General features: G+C 38.2%; 1 protein-coding gene across 3 annotated transcripts in view; it reads left to right on the top strand.

Moving 5' to 3' along the window:
• The window catches only part of TFAP2D (transcription factor AP-2 delta), a 43,479-nt gene extending 25,714 nt beyond the window's left edge, over positions 1-17,765 (top strand). For 2 of the 3 annotated variants that reach the window (XM_073625168.1, XM_073625167.1), the window contains exons 5-8: positions 2,722-2,840; positions 7,512-7,653; positions 9,684-9,797; positions 15,852-17,765. In XM_073625168.1, coding sequence (XP_073481269.1) covers positions 2,722-2,840; positions 7,512-7,653; positions 9,684-9,797; positions 15,852-16,071 — 595 coding nt within the window. In that variant the 3' untranslated portion in view covers positions 16,072-17,765. The remainder of the gene's footprint in view (positions 1-2,721; positions 2,841-7,511; positions 7,654-9,683; positions 9,798-15,851) is intronic. The other variant, XM_073625166.1, reaches the window with a different exon arrangement.
• Positions 17,766-18,931: the final 1,166 nt, after the last annotated feature.

Genomic DNA, 18,931 nt, shown 5'->3' with positions numbered 1-18,931 from the left:
TGTAAATCAACCACAGTGCTAAAGGTTGCCTATCTCCCTACTGCTGTATGCACATTCCTATTGGCTACTGAGCCAGCCTATAATAGGGAAGGGCCAACAGGAATGCTGAACGGAGAACTTGCCTTAGAAGTGTCAACGCTTTCTCTGTACACGATGCCAGGCATTCAAGCACATTAAAAGATACTGAAGGTGCTGTAGGTCTGTGCAACGCTTGGTGCCTGCACTTTATAGCAATTGCAACATTCAGTATTCTTTAGGTGCTCAAGTCTTTTTAAAGGATAAGTCATTAGGAAATTAGGTGCCACATTGTAGTATTATGGTCCAAATAAAAGGTTAATCCAAAGATGTTTGCCTTTATACTTATTATACATTTATTAAGCCTACCCAGAAAAAAAAAAACATTTTCTCAAAGAAACCCCAGTTCCAAAGTGCCCGGCCAACAGAGACACTCTGTTTACATAAGGTCTAAGAAGACCTTAAGGGCAGCACAGTGGTGTAGTGGTTAGCCCTTTCACCTACTAGCAAAAGGGTCACTGGTTCAAATCCCAAACATGACACTACCTGCCTGGAGTTTGCATGTTCTCCCTGTGCCTGCGTGGGTTTCCTCCCACACTCCAAAAACAAGCTGGTAGCTTATTTGGATTCTGTCTAAATTGGCCCCAGTGTATGAATGTGCATTAGGGACCTTAGATTGTAAGTTACTTGAGGGCAAGGACTGATGTGAATGTACAAGTAAATTGACTGTGCTATATAGGTACCTGAAATAAATAAATAAGGCCTGCTCCATCTCCATGTCATGTACAACCAGATCTATAAGACTACAGGGTTAATCAGTTCTGACTAGGATATAATAAACAGAGGAACAATTGACTCTATCTCCATCCCTTCATTTATTCTCTAGTGGGACACAACAGGAAGACCATGTTTATGTTATTATTATAACCTATAGCTACTATAAGGTGCACACATAAGTGACATTATTAGGAGTTACCTTTCCGGTTTCTCTATGTATTCATTTTATATCAAAAACATTGTTGATTACATGTAAAAAGGAATCTTCTGCAACATATGGAATGTACCACATTTGATAAGTATAAGAAGCACTGTTGCATTGACTGAAACCTCAGGACACCCATCCATACATCATCTGAAAATGCACAGAGTCTATATCCCCTTCTTCCCTCCAGCATACACTATATGTTTGTTTGGGTGGGCCCCCTAATGTTTCGTTATTCTTCCTACACTCTATTTCAAAAACCTACCAAAGTAGCCACAAGGTCATCACAAATGTATCACTCACAGATGGATTCACAAGTGTTTCTTTTTATATTTAATTTGAAATATTCCATCACTGGACATCTTAAGACTGCTAAAAAAAAAAAAAAAAAGCATGGTATTCAAATTGACACAGATCACCCAAGATTGAGAACTGGATTTTGGGTGGTGTTGGTCGTTAAGCAATCTAACTGCCAGTAGTGAGATCAGTTTGATTGCTAAAGATGGCTGCTGTCTGAATGTCTAGTATGAATGCACAAGTCAGATAGGATATTTACATTATTTTGGGTTGTGGGTTTTCATTTTGGCCCTCAAAAAACGGTGCCGCCCTCCACTAAGCTGCAGGTTTGCTTAGGATGGCTATTGTCCCATGTTTAGCCCTTGTTATAGTAATACAATATAATATGTTGTAAAAAATAATGTTGATTATTTTTATGCGTTTATATAAAGTATTTATGGAGCAGGAGACTTGTTAAGGTGATGACTTTTTACTATGAGATTTAGCCTAATTTTAGAGTGATTTTCACTTACTTTCTGTTGAGTCTCCATGACAGTTAGTGAAATCGCCAAACAAAAAAACAAGAAAAACAACTTTTTCTTCTAAAACAAGATAAAAAGGTTTTGGCTTTAGATACCCTTTAAAATGTTGTTTTGTTTTATTGTTGGAAAGTAATGTTCCTTTACATTTGTTAAAAGATAAAAAATGTGTTGTTTAAAGTAAAGAACTTTTGGCATTTTAAAATTAAAACGAATAAATGAGGAAAAAAGGAGTTCTTTACTTTAAACAACATTTCCTAAAAAATGTAAGCCAAATGTTCACCTTTACTGTAGTTCATGTTTTTCTGTAGGCAAAACGTTTTTTTCACATTTTGAATACAGTAGGGAAACACAAAGTGAATACCACGCCAGATGTTATGGATTCCAGAAATCAAAATGTAGTGGCCCTCAGTAAGGATGATACAAGATTTTATGCCATCATGTTTCAAGGGTTGTTAACGCCCTCCTTCATCAGGGCTTTAAAAGCTGTATAAAACTAGGAAGAGGAACGTTTGGAAAAGGCTTTAGGGACTTATTTGTTTATTTGATATGGAAGTATTGCAGCAGTCAAGCAGATATTTTTTCATAGCTGTCTCCACTGGATAGATTCACCCTCCCTACTGGTCCTTCTGGCCATTGTCACTGAGATTGAAAATGATGGGTAAGGGTAATCCAGAATTGTTTTGGTTGCCAAAAAGGGGGAGGGGATCTCCAATGGGTACACTTGTTTTTTAGAGAAAGTAACTCAATCTGGTAGAGACTGATCACTGCATCAATAAAGTTTTATCATGATATGGGAATTGTTCATTTAGCCTCCATTCTTCAATTAATAATATTAAGGCAGGAACTCTCTGTTTCTTGCTAAATGGATATTTAATTTCATCCAAGTTGTTTTTGCTTTCACCGCAGGGCAAAGTCCAAAAACGGGGGTCGCTGTTTGAGAGAGAAGCTGGACAGGCTGGGTCTTAATTTACCTGCTGGCAGAAGGAAAGCTGCCAATGTAACCCTGCTGACATCCTTGGTAGAAGGTAAGTGTCTCATCCCTCCATTGTTACCTGGATTAACTTTTACTGCACTGTCCAGTAATCATAAGACTATTGCAAATCTTTCCAGTTGTTCAGTACCTCGACATGTGAGGGAGGTAGCTCGCTTGCCTTTGATCATTTTAGATGAAGTCGCATAGCGTACGAGAGGATAAAGCACCTGAAATGGAGTAGTGCTTACAGTCAGAGCAGATGAAAGTAGAGCCTCACATGATGGGTATTACAATCCACTTTCCTTTATTCCCTTGAATGTTTGGATGCACTGATCAAATCAAGCAGTAGCTTTCTTCTGAGGCCCTAGGAGATCTTTCAAATACACTTCTAATAACTCCTCGTCATACAATGCAGTTGTCTCATGTTTTCCTGGCCAAAAACCTGCAATGTTTATTTTGATGTAGGTGCTTTTTTTCTGTTGTTTGCTATAAATTGCCCAGTATATTTTTCATTTAGTCTTTTTTGTGGAGTTGATGGGTTGGTGGTTTGTTAAAGAGAATGTAGAGTCTTGTTTTTTTTAGATATATATGTAAAAGAGACCAGCGTATTGGAAATCATTTTTCAATATGTGTTTGATTATAAAAACTCTCTTTTATTTATAACGAACTATGGCTAAAAGTATTTGGGTAGCCCTTCAAACTTCACTCGCCTCTGCCACATTTGGCAAATTATATTTTTTTTTGTGGAGGAGCAGATACCTAGTTTTGATAGGTACCTACTCCTACTTCATAACCACAGTAATACTTGTAATGGAAAGTGTTGTTCATTGTTCCATGATCATGCTGACCAATGTGAAGCTCACATCAGCCTTCTTCTTCTGGTAAGTTGTTCCAGAAGAAAGAATATCAAAGGTCAGCACAGTCATGTGGTCAAGTTGACCAATGAGTACTTGCCATTGCCAGCATTATGTTAGATACTCACTGCTGTAATATGAATTGTGGTGTATAGGTGTATAGTGGTCAGACCACATTATGATGGATACTGCGGGGCTATGTATTGTGGTGTATGGTGCTCAGACTGGAAACTCAAAGGGGCCTCTACAGAACCCTGACTTAAATTATATTAAACACTTTTGAGAAGAATGGCATTGCCAATCCAGGTCTTCTCATTCATCATCAGTATCTAACCTCACAAATGCGCTTTCAGTTACATGGGCATACATTCTCACAGACACACTCCAAAATCTTGTGGAAACCCTTCCCAAAAAATTGGAGGCTGTTATAGCACCAAATAGGGGGCACCTCCATATTAATGTTCATAACTTTGGAATGGGATGTCTAACAAGCTTAAAAAAGTGTGATGGTCATGTGCTCACAACTTTTGACCATATAGTGTATGTATATTAGGGCAACCATAATTGGTTATTAAAATCATAGGCTTTGCTTCCTGGTTGTAGTCCTACACAATGGGCAGAATGCTCACTGACTTTAATAAATAGGATTAAGAATTGTGTGCTAGCAAAACTTCTGTTTTTTGGATCCCCCTCAACACATGATTGGACATTCAAAGTGAGCACAGGTTCACCTTATTTACTGTAACTGCATTTGTAAGGCGTACATTACTTTTGCCCCTACTGTTTTAGAAAAGCAACCCAAATATAACCCAGTATATACAGCCACTTGTGCCCAGTATATGCAGCCACTTGTGCCCAGTATATGCAGCCACTTGTGCCCATCAAATGCAGCCAGGCGTGTCCCCCGGCTGTCACTTCACTAACCCCCCCCGCCACCGGGAAGCGGCGGCTGCGGCTCCTGTGTCCGCTCGGCTCCTCAGGCTTCCTCCACCGTGTCACCTCTTCCGCCAAAGTGTTAGGCATCCAATAGGATCGCCTAATGCTTTGGCCAATTGGGAGACAGGTCTTACTGACCTGCCTGCTGATTGGCAGGGAGGAACGTTAGTGTGAAAAAAATTCATTCGCTATGCCACACAACAGGGTGGGATCGGGACGCAGTGCTCTGCGCCTCAAGCCCACCCTATTTTGAAGCCTATTAGAGCCTCTGGCTCTAATCACGTGCTTCAAAATACACACCCTCTGCCTATGCATAGTATTTCATGTGTCCGATGTTCTGAAAGGGGCCGGGCACATGAATAGGGAGGGTGGCGGAGGTGTCGGGGGGGTGGCGCCCGTGCGCCCACAATGCATGGTTTCTACCAGGAAGGGCTTTTGTAGGCTGTGCAGCACATAGTATGATATTATGAAAAGTGAATCAAATCATGGATCTGGCCTGAGCTGTAAAGAAGAATAGTAGTAGTTATGTGATATTTAAGAGGTGTCTGCACAATGTACTACACAGTATAGTCAAAGTCGGCATTTTTTGCAAACATGCGTTACACCCAGCTTTTATTCATTCTGAGCAGATATAGTATTCATGAGCTCTTTAATACATTTAATCACTTTACTTTATGTGCATTACGATTTGATATTTTGATAAACATCTCAAAAAGAGATGCCACCATTTCTGAGAAATTATGTATATGTGTGATAGCACTGGACTGATAAAAGCAAGGTATTCATACTGTTGGATATAAAATAGAGTGAGTCCTCCTTCAAACAAGCTATTGTACAATGAAGGTATCCTTTAGATCAGGGGTGGGCAAAAATGTCATGCTTACCTGCTCTTCTGCTCGGGTCCCCCGCCGGTGCTTTTGGCTCCCCCCCTTAACCAGTGCTCCCAATACCAAACCGTTTGCGATGGAGGAACTGGTGTTTACTCATTCCCGAGCCCTGCTCTATGCATCCTTAGGACACATAGAGCCATGGTTTAGCCCCGCTCTCTCGATTAGTTCACTGGCTGTGATTGACAGCAGTGGGAGCTCATGGCTAAAAACGGTAGCTGAACCATGGTTTGTCCACCCACCTGCACTGTAAAATAACAGCTGCATGGGTCTGTTAAAATTACGTGGCTGCAATGCTTTGCTTCGTGGAAACTGCATTTTTAAATCTGGGAGCAGAGTTTGACAAGCTCTGCAAACTTGCCCACTAAGTTAAATGGGGCTGCATCACAACCGCGTGCTTTTCCGCGGCCATGGTAGCAGTGAGGAGGCAATAACACCTCCTCTCCACCTGTCAAATGCTCTCTGAAAAGTACTTTGACTGGAAGGAGAGAGCCTGAGATTGGTACAGTGGGGATTTCTGCAGATCCTGACATGGAATGCAGAACAGGTGCAGAGCTACTGGGGTTTGCAGCATGCAGGCTCTAACACAGGGGGAACTTGCCTGGGTAGCAGATTGGTGGGAGAACATCGGGATGTCTCTAACATTCCCACAAGAACCAAGCCTCCCTGCTTCTGCTGTACCAGCTCCTCGGGCTCTCTCCTAGTTCTTGCAGCTCTCCACACATGGACCATTGTCAGCATGCTTCACTGAGGAGGCTGACAGGCTCAGAGAGGCATGCTGACAGTGGAGGCATCACGAGCCAGACAGGAACGACCAAAAGGCCAGATGTGGCCTTGGGGGCCACAATTTGCTCAGGTCCAGTATAAATTAATCTTGTTTCAGTCTCAGACTGCTGCTTTTCTCAAAAAGGACACTCAGTAGAAGACAATCTCTAGTGTGGGTAATTGGGGAGCTCCCAGTACTTTTAAAATCAATGGCGACAGGCCCCATTGTTACCGGTCAGGCAAGTAAACTTCTGGCCACCCCATCTTAACCAGATAAGAAATATGTTTCAGGAATATACAATAGTTGAAATGTATCTCCAGCTAACTTCTTTTTTAATTTTTTCGGATAGACCTGGTATGGATTACAACCTATTTCAGGTTATTCTTGCTCTTGGTTAATTCACTTTCTCTACAGGTCCTGGTGACCACAGTCACTAGAACAGAAAATGATGGAAAAAAAAATTCAGTTGTCACAAGAAGAGGAACAGAAAGGAAATCTACTGGTTATACAAGTTTCGGTGACAGTTGTCTAAGAAGGGATTTCCCTCACTTCTGAGAATTAGGGGTTCATTTACTGAAGGGAAATAGACTGTGCACTTTGCAAGTGCAGTTTCACTTTTGAGAGGACAGTTGCCTCAGAGCTTAGTAAATCAGGTAAAACATCACTTTGCAAAGAATACCCAATCAGGTACAAGAAAAAAAATACAGCATTTTTGATGCACATGATTGTCTGATGGAAGTCAGCAGAGCTTCCCCTTACAAAGCTCTGGAGCAACAACACTTTGTAGAGTGCAACTGCAATTTCAAAGTGCATTGTCTATTTGCCTTTAGTAAATCATCCCAAAGTCTCTCACTTCTTGTTGTGTCTCCAGAAGAAGAAGTCAAATATAATCTCAGAACCCTTAGAAAAAGCAAAAAGAAGTTGAGTTCAAGTAATTAGCCTGGTCATCATCCTTTAAAAAGAACCACTGGATCATACTAGTGTGAGGATTTGATACTTTCCATGTGCACAAATGTAAATGCAGTTGGGGAAGCCACCAAGCTGTCCAGACTTTGCACATGGATATGCAGCTATAAACAAAAGTTACAAAGTTACATAATTTGTAATTTTTGTCTTATGAGTTTAGAGGATTTTCTTCTGTTTTTCCATCTGTGTTAGCTTTAAAGTAAATCAATTATTTTGTTGTAATGAGATAAAATAAAATGTAATTTTGGATGGTGGATATTCAATCTTACATTCGTGTCTTATTTTGACACTTGTTATTTTTGTTCTTTTTACAGGAGAGGCATTGCATTTGGCCAGAGATTTCGGGTATACCTGTGAAACAGAGTTTCCAGCAAAGGCCGTAGGTGAACACTTGGCCAGACAGCACATGGAACAGAAAGAGCAAACAGCGAGGAAAAAGATGATCCTTGCCACAAAGTAAGCATAAAGTCACACGTTGTAAATATATTTGTGTACAAGTTAAAAATCACCCATACATGCAAACTTTGGGAATTTTTTTACATGAATGCAGAGAATGCATTAAACTAAAAAAAATGTCCAGGCTTTAGAATCACTTTAATCTGTTATAATGATAGATCTTTTTTAATGTAAAAGAAAAAGTTTATTCAAAGTTGCTCCTCTGCGGTACTAAACCTTGCCTTCTGTGCATTTGCACATTAGATCATATTAAGCACTACAAAGTTTACACGTGTGTACCAGATATAGAATATAGACTTTTTGTTGTGTTCTCAAGAACAAACATCATCTTACATCTACACTGGCAATGTAATGGTGGACTACAGTGGTAAAATACTTCACTAATTTCTCATGAGTCCAACCATGGAGTTTTACATAGGGGGAGATTGTGTTGAGTGGCAATCACTGGCAGCATTGCAAAGATTCATTCCTATAAATAACTGCCACGGCTCCAGGGACTGAAATACAATGAACTAACATCTCAAGGCCTCACTGTCAAGGTGAAGATATAGCTCCTTCATAAAAATGACCTGCAGGCAAATAATCAATATGAAATTGGTTAATAAAATTAAAAAAAACTTTCACTATCAGTGAAATTTTACTTTTTTTGAGAAAAGATCAGACATTGGTGTTGATTTATTAAAATTGTAGAGTACAAAATCTTGTGCAGCTCTGCATAGAAACGAATCAGCTTCCAGATTTTATTGTAAAAGTTTAACTGAACAAACTGAAGTTAGAAGCTGATTGGCTACCATGCACATTTGCGTCTGATTTTGCACTCTCCAGTTTTAGTAAATCAACCCCTTAGTGCTCATTTTGGCAAAAATCAAAGCAGATAGTTAAGTGTTTTGGTCTGGTAAATACATAGATAGGTCAGAGAAAAATATATGTAAAATGAAAAATAAATGTAGCATCCCCCCTCACCCCCACCCCTAAACAAGTTTGTATAGAGCAGCCATTCTCAACCAGGGTTCCATGGAATCTTAGGGTTCCTTTGGAGATTGCTAAGAGTTCCTTGAGCTGTGGCTGACTGAACTCTAATTTGAGGGTGTCTGCATGGTTCCAGTGCTAATGTCACTTGGCAGAGCCAGCTGCAGGACACATGTAGCACCCCCTTACCCATGAACAAGTAGTAGTTGGCCCCAGATTATTTAGAGCAGCCATTCTTCTCCAGTGTTCCATGGAACCTTAGGGTTCCTTTAGAGATTTCTAGGTGCTCCTTGAGCTGTGGCTAACTGACCTCTAACATTGACTTTGGTCATTTGTCTTTTCAAGCACAATACTGCCTGTTTGCAGTACCTGGAGCACTGGTGGGCAGTCACTCCATTTGTATTACATGTTGGGAGTTTTAATTCTGGTGTCTGCCTGACTGTATATCTATTTCTATGACTTAAGTTGAACTTTAAAACTCCAAACAGTAACCTTAATTTATTTCTCAGGCTGGTTGGGATCTTGCAAAAAGATCTTATGGGAAAGCCTGCTATTGATAGTATTGATAGATAGTGGCTCAGTGTTGGACCCGGAAGCAAGTGGAGATCACTGGAGTACCGATATCTTCTTCAGTGATTTCCAGCTTCCCGGGCATCGGTAAGGTATGGTATATGTATAATTATATTGGTCCAAGCTGGATGAATGTCACTTTGTATAAAATATCCTTGAATTCTTCTTTAAGTCTTGTAGCAGCATTTATGATACGTTGTAGATATGGGAGTTTTTTTAGTAGTATTCTGTATTGGAGAATATTATCGTAGTGAAGGAGAGAGATTGTGAAAGTGTAGGTTTGTGGATTTCTAAGTTGGGAAGGAGCACAGTTTGGAAATGTACAAGTGGAAGTGACAAATGGAATAATAGAGAGAGCCAAAGGTATTCCAAAGATACTTAACTTGTGGGATCTTATGAAAAACCTGGTGTCATCACTAGAGCTTAACCATAAAGGTTTTGTTTGCAAAAAAACATATATTAATAATAATTTATTTGGTCCTATTTTAAAGGCAAATTTGCAAAGAATTTCAAGATCTTCTAAGTCAAGACAGATCGCCTTTGGGCTCCTCTAGACCCACTCCAATCCTAGACCTTGACATTCAGAGACACTTAACGCATTTTAGGTAAGATAATTATCATTTGGCATTATGGTTTCCTATGATTTTCTATTGTGCTCTCATGACACAAATGCTGCCCAACTACTAACTGACACAAATATGTGATACCAAATTTTATGCATGTGAGTGTTGAAATTTCTCTTTTAAAGGCTATGTTCACCTTTCAAAAATAATAAATGCACATAATTTTGCAGGTAACAAAATCAGCATTTAGTTTCAGCAGATCACGGATGCAATGTCAGCACGGACTTCCTCTAGCTTTGTGCCCATATACCCGTTTGACCTTTCAGTTACAAAGCTAGTGGAAGACTGAATAAAGCATACTGAGCAGCTCACTTGCAGTCCATTCAAACTACAAGTACATCTGCCGCGGTGGAAGATGGTACTGGTAACCCTGCACATCCGTGCTGTTTTCAAAAAATGACAGCGGGTGCAGGGAGAGGATACCCCACCCACTGTCACAGAGAGGGGAGCACTAACGGCGGGAGGTGGGTGCATAGGAGCATGTTTTAATATATGTGCTACTTTCTCCTAAAAGTTGAACTTATCCTTTAAAATTATTTCACCCTATTTTTTTCCTACAAAAATGTCCATATCTTAAGTCCAGTTCTTTAACAGATTTGGCTTCAGATTCCTGAGCATTAATTTGACTTACTGGCCCCAAGGCCACATTTATGGATTGTGTTTTGGACAATAGAAGAGGTTGTAGAAAAGAAAACCCCTATGGTTATTCAATCATTAGGTTAAAAACACCCTACATTGCCCCATTATTGTCAACATTAGAGGATACATGAGTCAAAACACAAGTCTTGTTAGGGAATTTCCAAAAAGCAAAAGAAGCCCCCTAGCAAGACCTATTTTGGCACCTCTATTCATGTACCCCATGCCAGTGGAGATACCCCTTCTACCTCCATTATTCTACCCAATGCCAGTGGAGATACCCCATCTACACCGTCAGTGGACAGTGGTGGGCATTATATAGCAACCTGCTCCCCATGCAAAGTTTCAGCTCGTGATTACAGCATTTAGAAGATGCTCTAAGATGCCATTTGGCCAAATGCAGAGAACCACAAGAAAGCTGATGCTGGAATATGTGGAAAGCTGTGTCATGTAAAAATCATGACTGCATTATCTAAAGTCAACAGAAACCTGTCCCAACCATAAAAGAGCAAATTTATTTTATTTGCCCAAAGGTTCACAGTCATATTCTGATCGATTGACAACTATATAGTAGTATTCTTTGTCCAGGTCTACAAAACAGTGGGAAGGGTGCCAACACCCATATGGCCCAAATTTACTATAGATTGGCCCCTAGCTCTCAGAGGGTCCAGCTGCACAAAAGTTGTATCTAACCCAACTCGAATTACTTGAAAGAAGTTAACGTTCTCATTTACCCAATATGCATTCTGTCTTTCAAAGAGGTAGCTTAGATGCAAGCTGCTTCATAATCCTTGCAATCTAGGTGTATTTTTTGTTTACGTTTATCATTTATTTATGTCGAGGACTAAGAATTAGATTTTTTTTAAACTGTCAGATAAAGATAAATTATTTCATGTAAATAATTCATATGCATGATTTCCAGCCAGCAGGTGGAGCCAAAAGCACCCTGTTACATGGTTACCAGGTGCTTACCTTGGCTTTGTTAAAAAAAAAAAAATCGATTAATGCACTCCTCCCTTTTTTACCTAATTGAAATATAAGGAAGTGAGGCATGCATGCTTAGAAGTAGGCTGCTAGAATCAAGGCCATATGTTTTCTACATTAAAGAACTGGCCAGTGCATAGTTCAGTTCTGGCTTATGGGTTATAGCGAGCATTTTAAGCGTCCATTGCATTTGGATTTTGTAAATAAGGGTAGGGCTTACCTGTTACATCCCTGGAAATTGAGAACCTGTTAGGTTAGTTTGTAATCTTAGTAAATTATGCCTACAGACCTAAGATGGGGGCATGACCAGTCCAGAAAGTATTTGCCAGCTAAATAATTAATGAAGACTGAGTACATTAATCTGTATAAGTTTAAAGAGCTAATCCACAAAAAATGTAAGTGGTTGCAAAGGCTGAAGTTTTTTTTTTACCTTCGTGCATTCTATGCATGAAGAAAAAAAAACCTTCTGTATGCTGCTCCCATCGCAGCCCCCCAATACTCACCTGAGCTCCCTCTCGATCCAGCGATGTGCATGAGAGCCTTGGCTGTCCCAGGACTCCCTCACCTCATTGGCTAACTTTATGTGACCAATGGTTTCTGGACACCTGACCATAACAACTATATTTATTGGACATCCCATTACAAAACCATGGGTATTAAAATGAAATTCCCCTTTGTGACCAGCCTTCAAGCTTCTTGGAGGGATTTCCCATGTGATTTTGGATTTTGTCTATAGGAATTTTGCTCATTCAACCAAACGAAAATTTGTGAATTCAGACCTGCCTCGCAATGAATTAAACAATTCATCCTAAGGAGTTTAATAGGGTTGAGGTCAGAGCTGTGTGCAGGCCACTCAAGTTCTCCTACACTAACCTCATTGAACCATGTCTTCAGTCCTTTTGGGACAGGGAGAGGTTTTCCTAAACTGTTGAAACAATGTTGGTAGAATATCTATAATGTCTATGCATGCTTGGATATTAACAACACCCCTCTCTGAATTCCATAATTTTAAAGGGGTGCCCCTATACTTTTGGTCATACGGCTAGTTGATCATCAGGTGTGCACAAAATATTACCCTTAAAGTGTAAATGAAAATCTAACAGGGAGCAAGGGAACTTTGGCTTCTGCAGCTCTGCAGATCCTGGAAATCAAGCACAGAGAGCTCATCAAAAGTCCTTGTGAGATATGAGACATATCTAACAAAAACTATAATGCAACTGAAGTGATCTGACCCTTTAAATAACACAAGGAACTCAGTCTGTTATTTAAAATTCTGACATAAGCTCTACATGTATTTTTTTTTTTTTGCATCATTGTTCTCTAATTATAAAATATAAATTCTTGGCACAATAGAAATGTACAAGGTAAATGAGCTTTTCTAAGTAAAGATAGTCCCAGTTGAATAACTGCATAATTCTGAGAAATACATTGATTTTTGGAGCAATCTCATGTGTTGTTTCAAGGATATTGATCGTTCTAACTTTATGTAAACAGCATTGTTAAGCACTAACTGTAAGACCTTATTTTACATCATATTTTGTTTTTCTTCAGTTTTTAGTTTGTATTTTTGTATTTAATTTCAAAGGGTATGTTTATTTATCTGTATAGACCATCTGAGGGTATTCTATGCTGACACCATAGTCCCTTTTTTACATCCTTTGTTGAGATGATGGGGGAAGCATGTGACAGATGCTGATTATATTGTGGAAGAAACACTTCCTTTCTTTTTTAAATATGATGTACAGTACAGTTATCTTTCCAGCCACATAGTATTATGACAGATTAATAAGATTGCCTAATAATGATTGTGTGATTATTTAATGTAATATCGTGTATGATATTTTGTTGAGTTTGACATTGGGAGCATATCATCTGGTAACGGCGTAAATCTATCATTGTGTCACAAATAAGGTTTTAATGATAATATTAATTTTAAAATATATGTCCAGACAAAATGTTTCTTTTCAGTTCTTGATAGAGTAGGAGAGGATTTAAACCCCTGGCAGGTTTTATTGCTTCAAATCCTCTCCTGGTGACAATGGTTTCACCAGACAAGAAATCTCCAACAGAAACACTGACAGAAATAAAATGTTAGTAGCCCTGTTGGCTTTTTTTTTTTTTTTTTTTTTGCTGTCTGTGTTGTAGATTTTCTCTCACTTACTGAATAATAAAAACATTATCATCAGGTCAGAAAATTAGTGAAAACCTGTCTAACAAAGCAGTGAAGATCCTTCTGGGGTGCTAATCCTTCTCCACACACGGAAAGGTTTTGGCTGGACACGCACCTTAATTATTAAGACTAAATATATACTCTTGTTTCTCTTCAAATCAAATATATCATTCGTCTTTTACTAAAGATCTCCATAGAACAACTATCAGTCTACTTTTTTTTGGGCCTGGTGAAAACCAACAGGCTTAAAAAAAATTTCAAAAAAGGACTAAATATAATTAATGATATATATATTTTTTTTATTTCTTTATTGTTTTTTCTTTATGACAAATATATACCCAAATATAAAAATACACTTATCAACCACCAAATACTATTTATCATTATTTATAACCCCCGACCCCACCCCCTTTTATTACTAAACCTCTGCCGTGATTACCAACCTCCCCCCTTCCTCTGTTTTCTTTAATTCTACATATCTCCTTGACAGCTTAAACTCTCTCCAGACCCTCCATTTACTTTCAAATCGTTCTATTCCCTCCTCTCCACAGAACCTGAGATATTCCATATTGTAAATCTCATCCACTTTTTTACACCAACTTCCCATCTTTCTATCTCCTGCCACTGCCAAGGTATTAAGCTTTAGGCTGCATTCATTAGATGGGGAACCAATGTACTCTAGTAATGTTTAATTGGCATTCTTACCCCATGAAACAAACACCTCCATGGTTCCTCTGGAATCTCTGTATTGGTAATCTCCTTAATTACCTGCAACACCTCTCTCCGATAGTTTTTAATTTTTGGGCACTTCCACCATACGTGGGCCCCACATTCCCGCCAACATAGTCGTAAAACTTCCTTTTGAGATTTATGTGCCTTATCCGGTGTTATATACCATGGTGCTAAAAATGTATAATTCATTTCTATGGTGTTACTGTCTATTGCCTTGGAATGTGTCATCTTGAGGATTTTCCTATAGTCTTGATCTTTCTCTCCCTTACCCAGTTCTTCTTCCCACTTTGTTATGAATGGCGAAATTTCCAGCCCCTTCAATCTCACAAGCACTTTATAGATCCTTGAGATCCCCATCTTTGTTCCTTTTGCCATACATAGCCACTGGAATGGCCGTAAGTCCTCCTTGGATCTTACTGGTTGAGGCAATGATGTAACAAAATGTTTCAGCTAGGAGTACCGCCATTCGTCTATTACCATTAAGTCATTTTTTTTGTTTAAAATCCTGTAACCCAAACAATCTCCCTTTCCCCGGTGGAAAAAAAATTTGATTCTTTTAATGGTATCCAAAGGTTTCCTTTGTGTGCATCAAATCCCAGATTGCCAAGATTTTCTTTGTTTTAACGTGTGTATTTTCACTTATTTCTCTATATTCAGGTGGTATCCAAATTATTTTCCCCAGTGCTACATTGCTAATCGTGTTTTCCAATTTAACCCATCTTTTTTCTTTATTCATTTTTACCCATTCTAACACCCATGATAGTGATATTGCATTATAGTAATTTTTTATATCCGGCACCCCCAGCCCCCCTTGCCTTTTGTCTTTATTCAGTACCACGAGGCTTATCCTCAGTTTCTTTTTCTGCCATATAAACCTGAGTAGTAATGTTTTTAGTGTGTTAAAATACGCTTGTTGGAGGGGGATTGGCAGCATTTGCATTTTATATGTGATCTTAGGCCATTTTAAAGATATTTAGGATATTTATCCTGCCTAACCAAGAGAGGTGTCCTGTTGCAGTTTTGTTAATTTCCGTTTTTTGTTTTTTTTCTGAAAAAAAATTTGCTTGGTATATTGTCTCTTCAAATGGTGTTATTTTTACACCCAGTCCTAAGTATTTTAATTCCTTTTCTCGCCATATAAATGGGAACTCTTGGAATATCTGCGCGATCCTGTTTCTTCACGTTGATATTAAGAATACCTGATTTGGAGGAGTTCATTTTAAAGTTTGATATTTCTCCATAGGTTTTTAATAGCTTCATTAGATTGGGAAGAGTTACTCTAGGTTTGGTGATGCAAAACAGTATATCATCAGCATTAATATTATTTATTTTGTTATTATATTAACTATTAATATAATTAATGAATGATAAAATTAATAATACAAGACAAGAAATACAATTTTAACATAGCTAGCATTTATTGTAATGTTTGACATTTTAAAAGCCCCATGTCATGTGAATTTAAATTATAGGTTTACTTATGGACCTTAATTTGTCTGCTTTTTCTATTTTAGTTTGATTACCCATGGTTTTGGAACCCCAGCAATATGCGCAGCTCTTAGCACTTTCCAAACAGTCCTAAGCGAAATGCTAAATTATTTGGAAAAACACACGACAAACAAATCCGGGGGAGTTACAGAAGGCAGTCAAGGAAATGGCAACTCGGAAAAAGGACCCTTGCGAAAATCTTCTGATGTTGTGGTCAAAGATGCCAAAACTGAAAAGACTGATTAGCCTGGCCAATTATATCCAGAGTTTTTTTGCTGCTGATTATTTTTTTCTTTTATATATACATATAAATATATCTTTAGTTTAAACTATACAAGGGACCAAATCACTTATTCTTGAACTGTAAAGTTATTTGACAAAACTTTTTTCACATTTTTAGTTTGTTTTTAAATTCTGAAAAAAAATGAATATATATAATGATGCAAATGATGTTCATACCTCCAACAGGTCTCACTGCGGATGTAATTTTCAGATTATTTTGGTCAATATTTACTTTTTTTTCACTTGTTTTTATTCAACGTTATCTGATTTTGGTATGCAGAAAAAGCACCATACGGAGAAAAAAACTTACAGAGGAGAATAAAGCTGAAAGCAATCAAATTTACTATGTTTTATGTTCATCGTATTGTGTTAAAAAAAAATTGTTTTGATTTAGTTGTAAAAAATTGCATGTCACAAAAAGCCTCCACTGAATTAGAAAAAAAAAATGTCTTAATTCATAAATTTATAAGTAAATGTGTTTTTTAATTAAAGTCCTTAGATTTTCATTATTTCAAGTTAGCATAATCAAATCTTGAAGTAAAATATTGTTCCCATTTGATAATTACTTTTAACGAGATTTAAAAGGTCAGCATTTACTATAATAGGTCTATAAAATGTTAACATAATGCTATGTTAACCATCTTGCTGAGGCAGATACATGAATAGTGATAAAAGGCCCTAAAGTTACTCGCTTTAAGAGGAAAAAAGCTACCCACAGTGATGAAGTGTATCACATAGAGAAAGTGTCAGAGAGTTTGCCCAATTGGACAGAGCGGAGGCACAATTTTTTGTTGTTAGTGTGATGAAGTCACTTTAAGTACTTACCTTTCATGAAGAATATGCTGTCCAGGCTCTTTTCAGTGCTGGCCACAGATCTAAAGACCTATTTAATTGGTCATATGATTATTGCTAAATAGGAAGGATCACACTTTAGATTGTCTCATGGTCTCTTGCAGCAGATATTCTGTGACTAGATGGCAGATTTTCAAATAAACGTTTGTACGAACGTTTATAAAAAAAAAAAAAATCCTTAGTACATTTAATGACTTAAAGAATGTCACTCAAAAGTACTTCAAAGTGTTGCTTTTAAATTCTATTTTGGAACAAATGGACTTTCCCCAACAGAAACCACATTTGTTATTAGAAATGTATTTGTTCATGAAAAAAAAATCCACTGTATATACATCTGTATATACAGTAAAGCATGTTTGTTATATTCACTGTGGCACCTAAGGGGTTAATCCTCTGCAATGTGTAAAAAGGCTGTCTTATCCTGTCTTCTCTGATCTTCCTCTTCTTCCAAAGTCCCCAATCCATCTCATGATAAGACAGAGCCGTTTGAGGCACTCTGCACATGCTTAGTTGGTGTGTATTGCTAAAGAGTTTTTTGTTTTTTTGTTTTCTTGGGAGGGTGCATGTGATCAGCACAGGGCCAATCGGCACTGTCCAGATAGAGGGGCAGGGGTTCTACAGCCTTATAGGACAGTCAGAGGAGAATGAAAACTCCTCCTACAAGCTTTGACTAGACACCGATAGAAGTCACAAGACATCTATATACTGCTGATGGGAAAAGGTATTTAGCAGTTTAAATTTCCTTAAATAATTGCATTTCCATGTTCTGTGTACTGTGGGAGACCAGATATAGTGAATGTAGGATCCTGGGTTTAGTAACATTTTAACTATACTTTACCTCCTTCATGACCAGAGCATTTTTTGCTATTCAGCACTGTGCTACTTTAACTGGCAAATGCGCGGTCATGCAACAATGTATACAAATGAAATTCATATTATTTTTTTTTCACACAAATAGAGCTTTCTTTTGGTGGTATTTGATCACCACTTTGTGTGTTTTTTTTATTTTTTTATTATATAAAAAGACTGAACATTTTTGAAAAATAAAACAATGATATTTTCTACTTTCTGTTATAAAACATATTTGATAAAAAATTGAAAAGAAATCAAATTTCTTCATAGATTTAGGCCAAAATGTATTCTGCTACAGGTCTCTGGTAAAAATAACAAACAAAAAAACAATAAGTGTATATTGATTGGATTGTGTGACAGTGTCTATGGTATATATACTGGAATTTACAAAGCTATAGACACTATACTTGTGATGCTGATGATCAAAAACTTATAGTGTGACTGTGATAGGGTGGAGGGCAATCTGCCACTAACAGACACTGGCTGGGAGGGTCACTAACTGACACTGATGTCGCTAGTGACACTAGTACAGTGATCAGTGGTAATACTGTACAGTACATTGTACTAAAGACACTGGCTGGGAAGGGGTTAACATCTAGGGGCAATCAAGGGGTTACCTGTGTGCCTAACAATGTGTAATGTGTGCTGCTTCTACTTTACTTTCTGGCTGTGTTTTCTCCCTGCTTTCAGGGAGAAGAAACAGCCAGATCACTGTTCCTATGTACATATAGGTGTGTTTGTAAATTCAGAACCCAATGTGTGAATGGACACAGCCGATCAGCTGAATTTAGCAAAAATCATTGACTGAAATCTGCTGCCAAACTGGTGCTTTGTCCAGTCACAACATGGGTCGGCATGTTGCCCGAACCCGGAAGACAGACGACGACGTACAGGTATGTTATCCAGCCTGCTTGTGCTGCCCATCCACAGTAAATCTACTGTGGGTGGGCAGCAGGTAGTTAAAATGAAAATGTGGAAAATTATACAGCTTTTGATTCTAGGTCTTTACTTGAGCTCACATAGGGATATAGAATCATCCTGTAAAAGGTCTTTTTTTTGGAGATAAGTACATGGAGACATCCATATTTATATGTTGCATATTCATACTCTATTTCTTGCT

Source organism: Aquarana catesbeiana, linkage group LG04 (assembly GCF_042186555.1).
Source record: "Aquarana catesbeiana isolate 2022-GZ linkage group LG04, ASM4218655v1, whole genome shotgun sequence".
NCBI classification, from domain to species: Eukaryota; Metazoa; Chordata; class Amphibia; order Anura; family Ranidae; genus Aquarana; species Aquarana catesbeiana.
The sequence above is the reverse complement of the archived record's forward strand: the minus strand, read 5'-3'. Positions and strand labels throughout refer to the sequence as shown.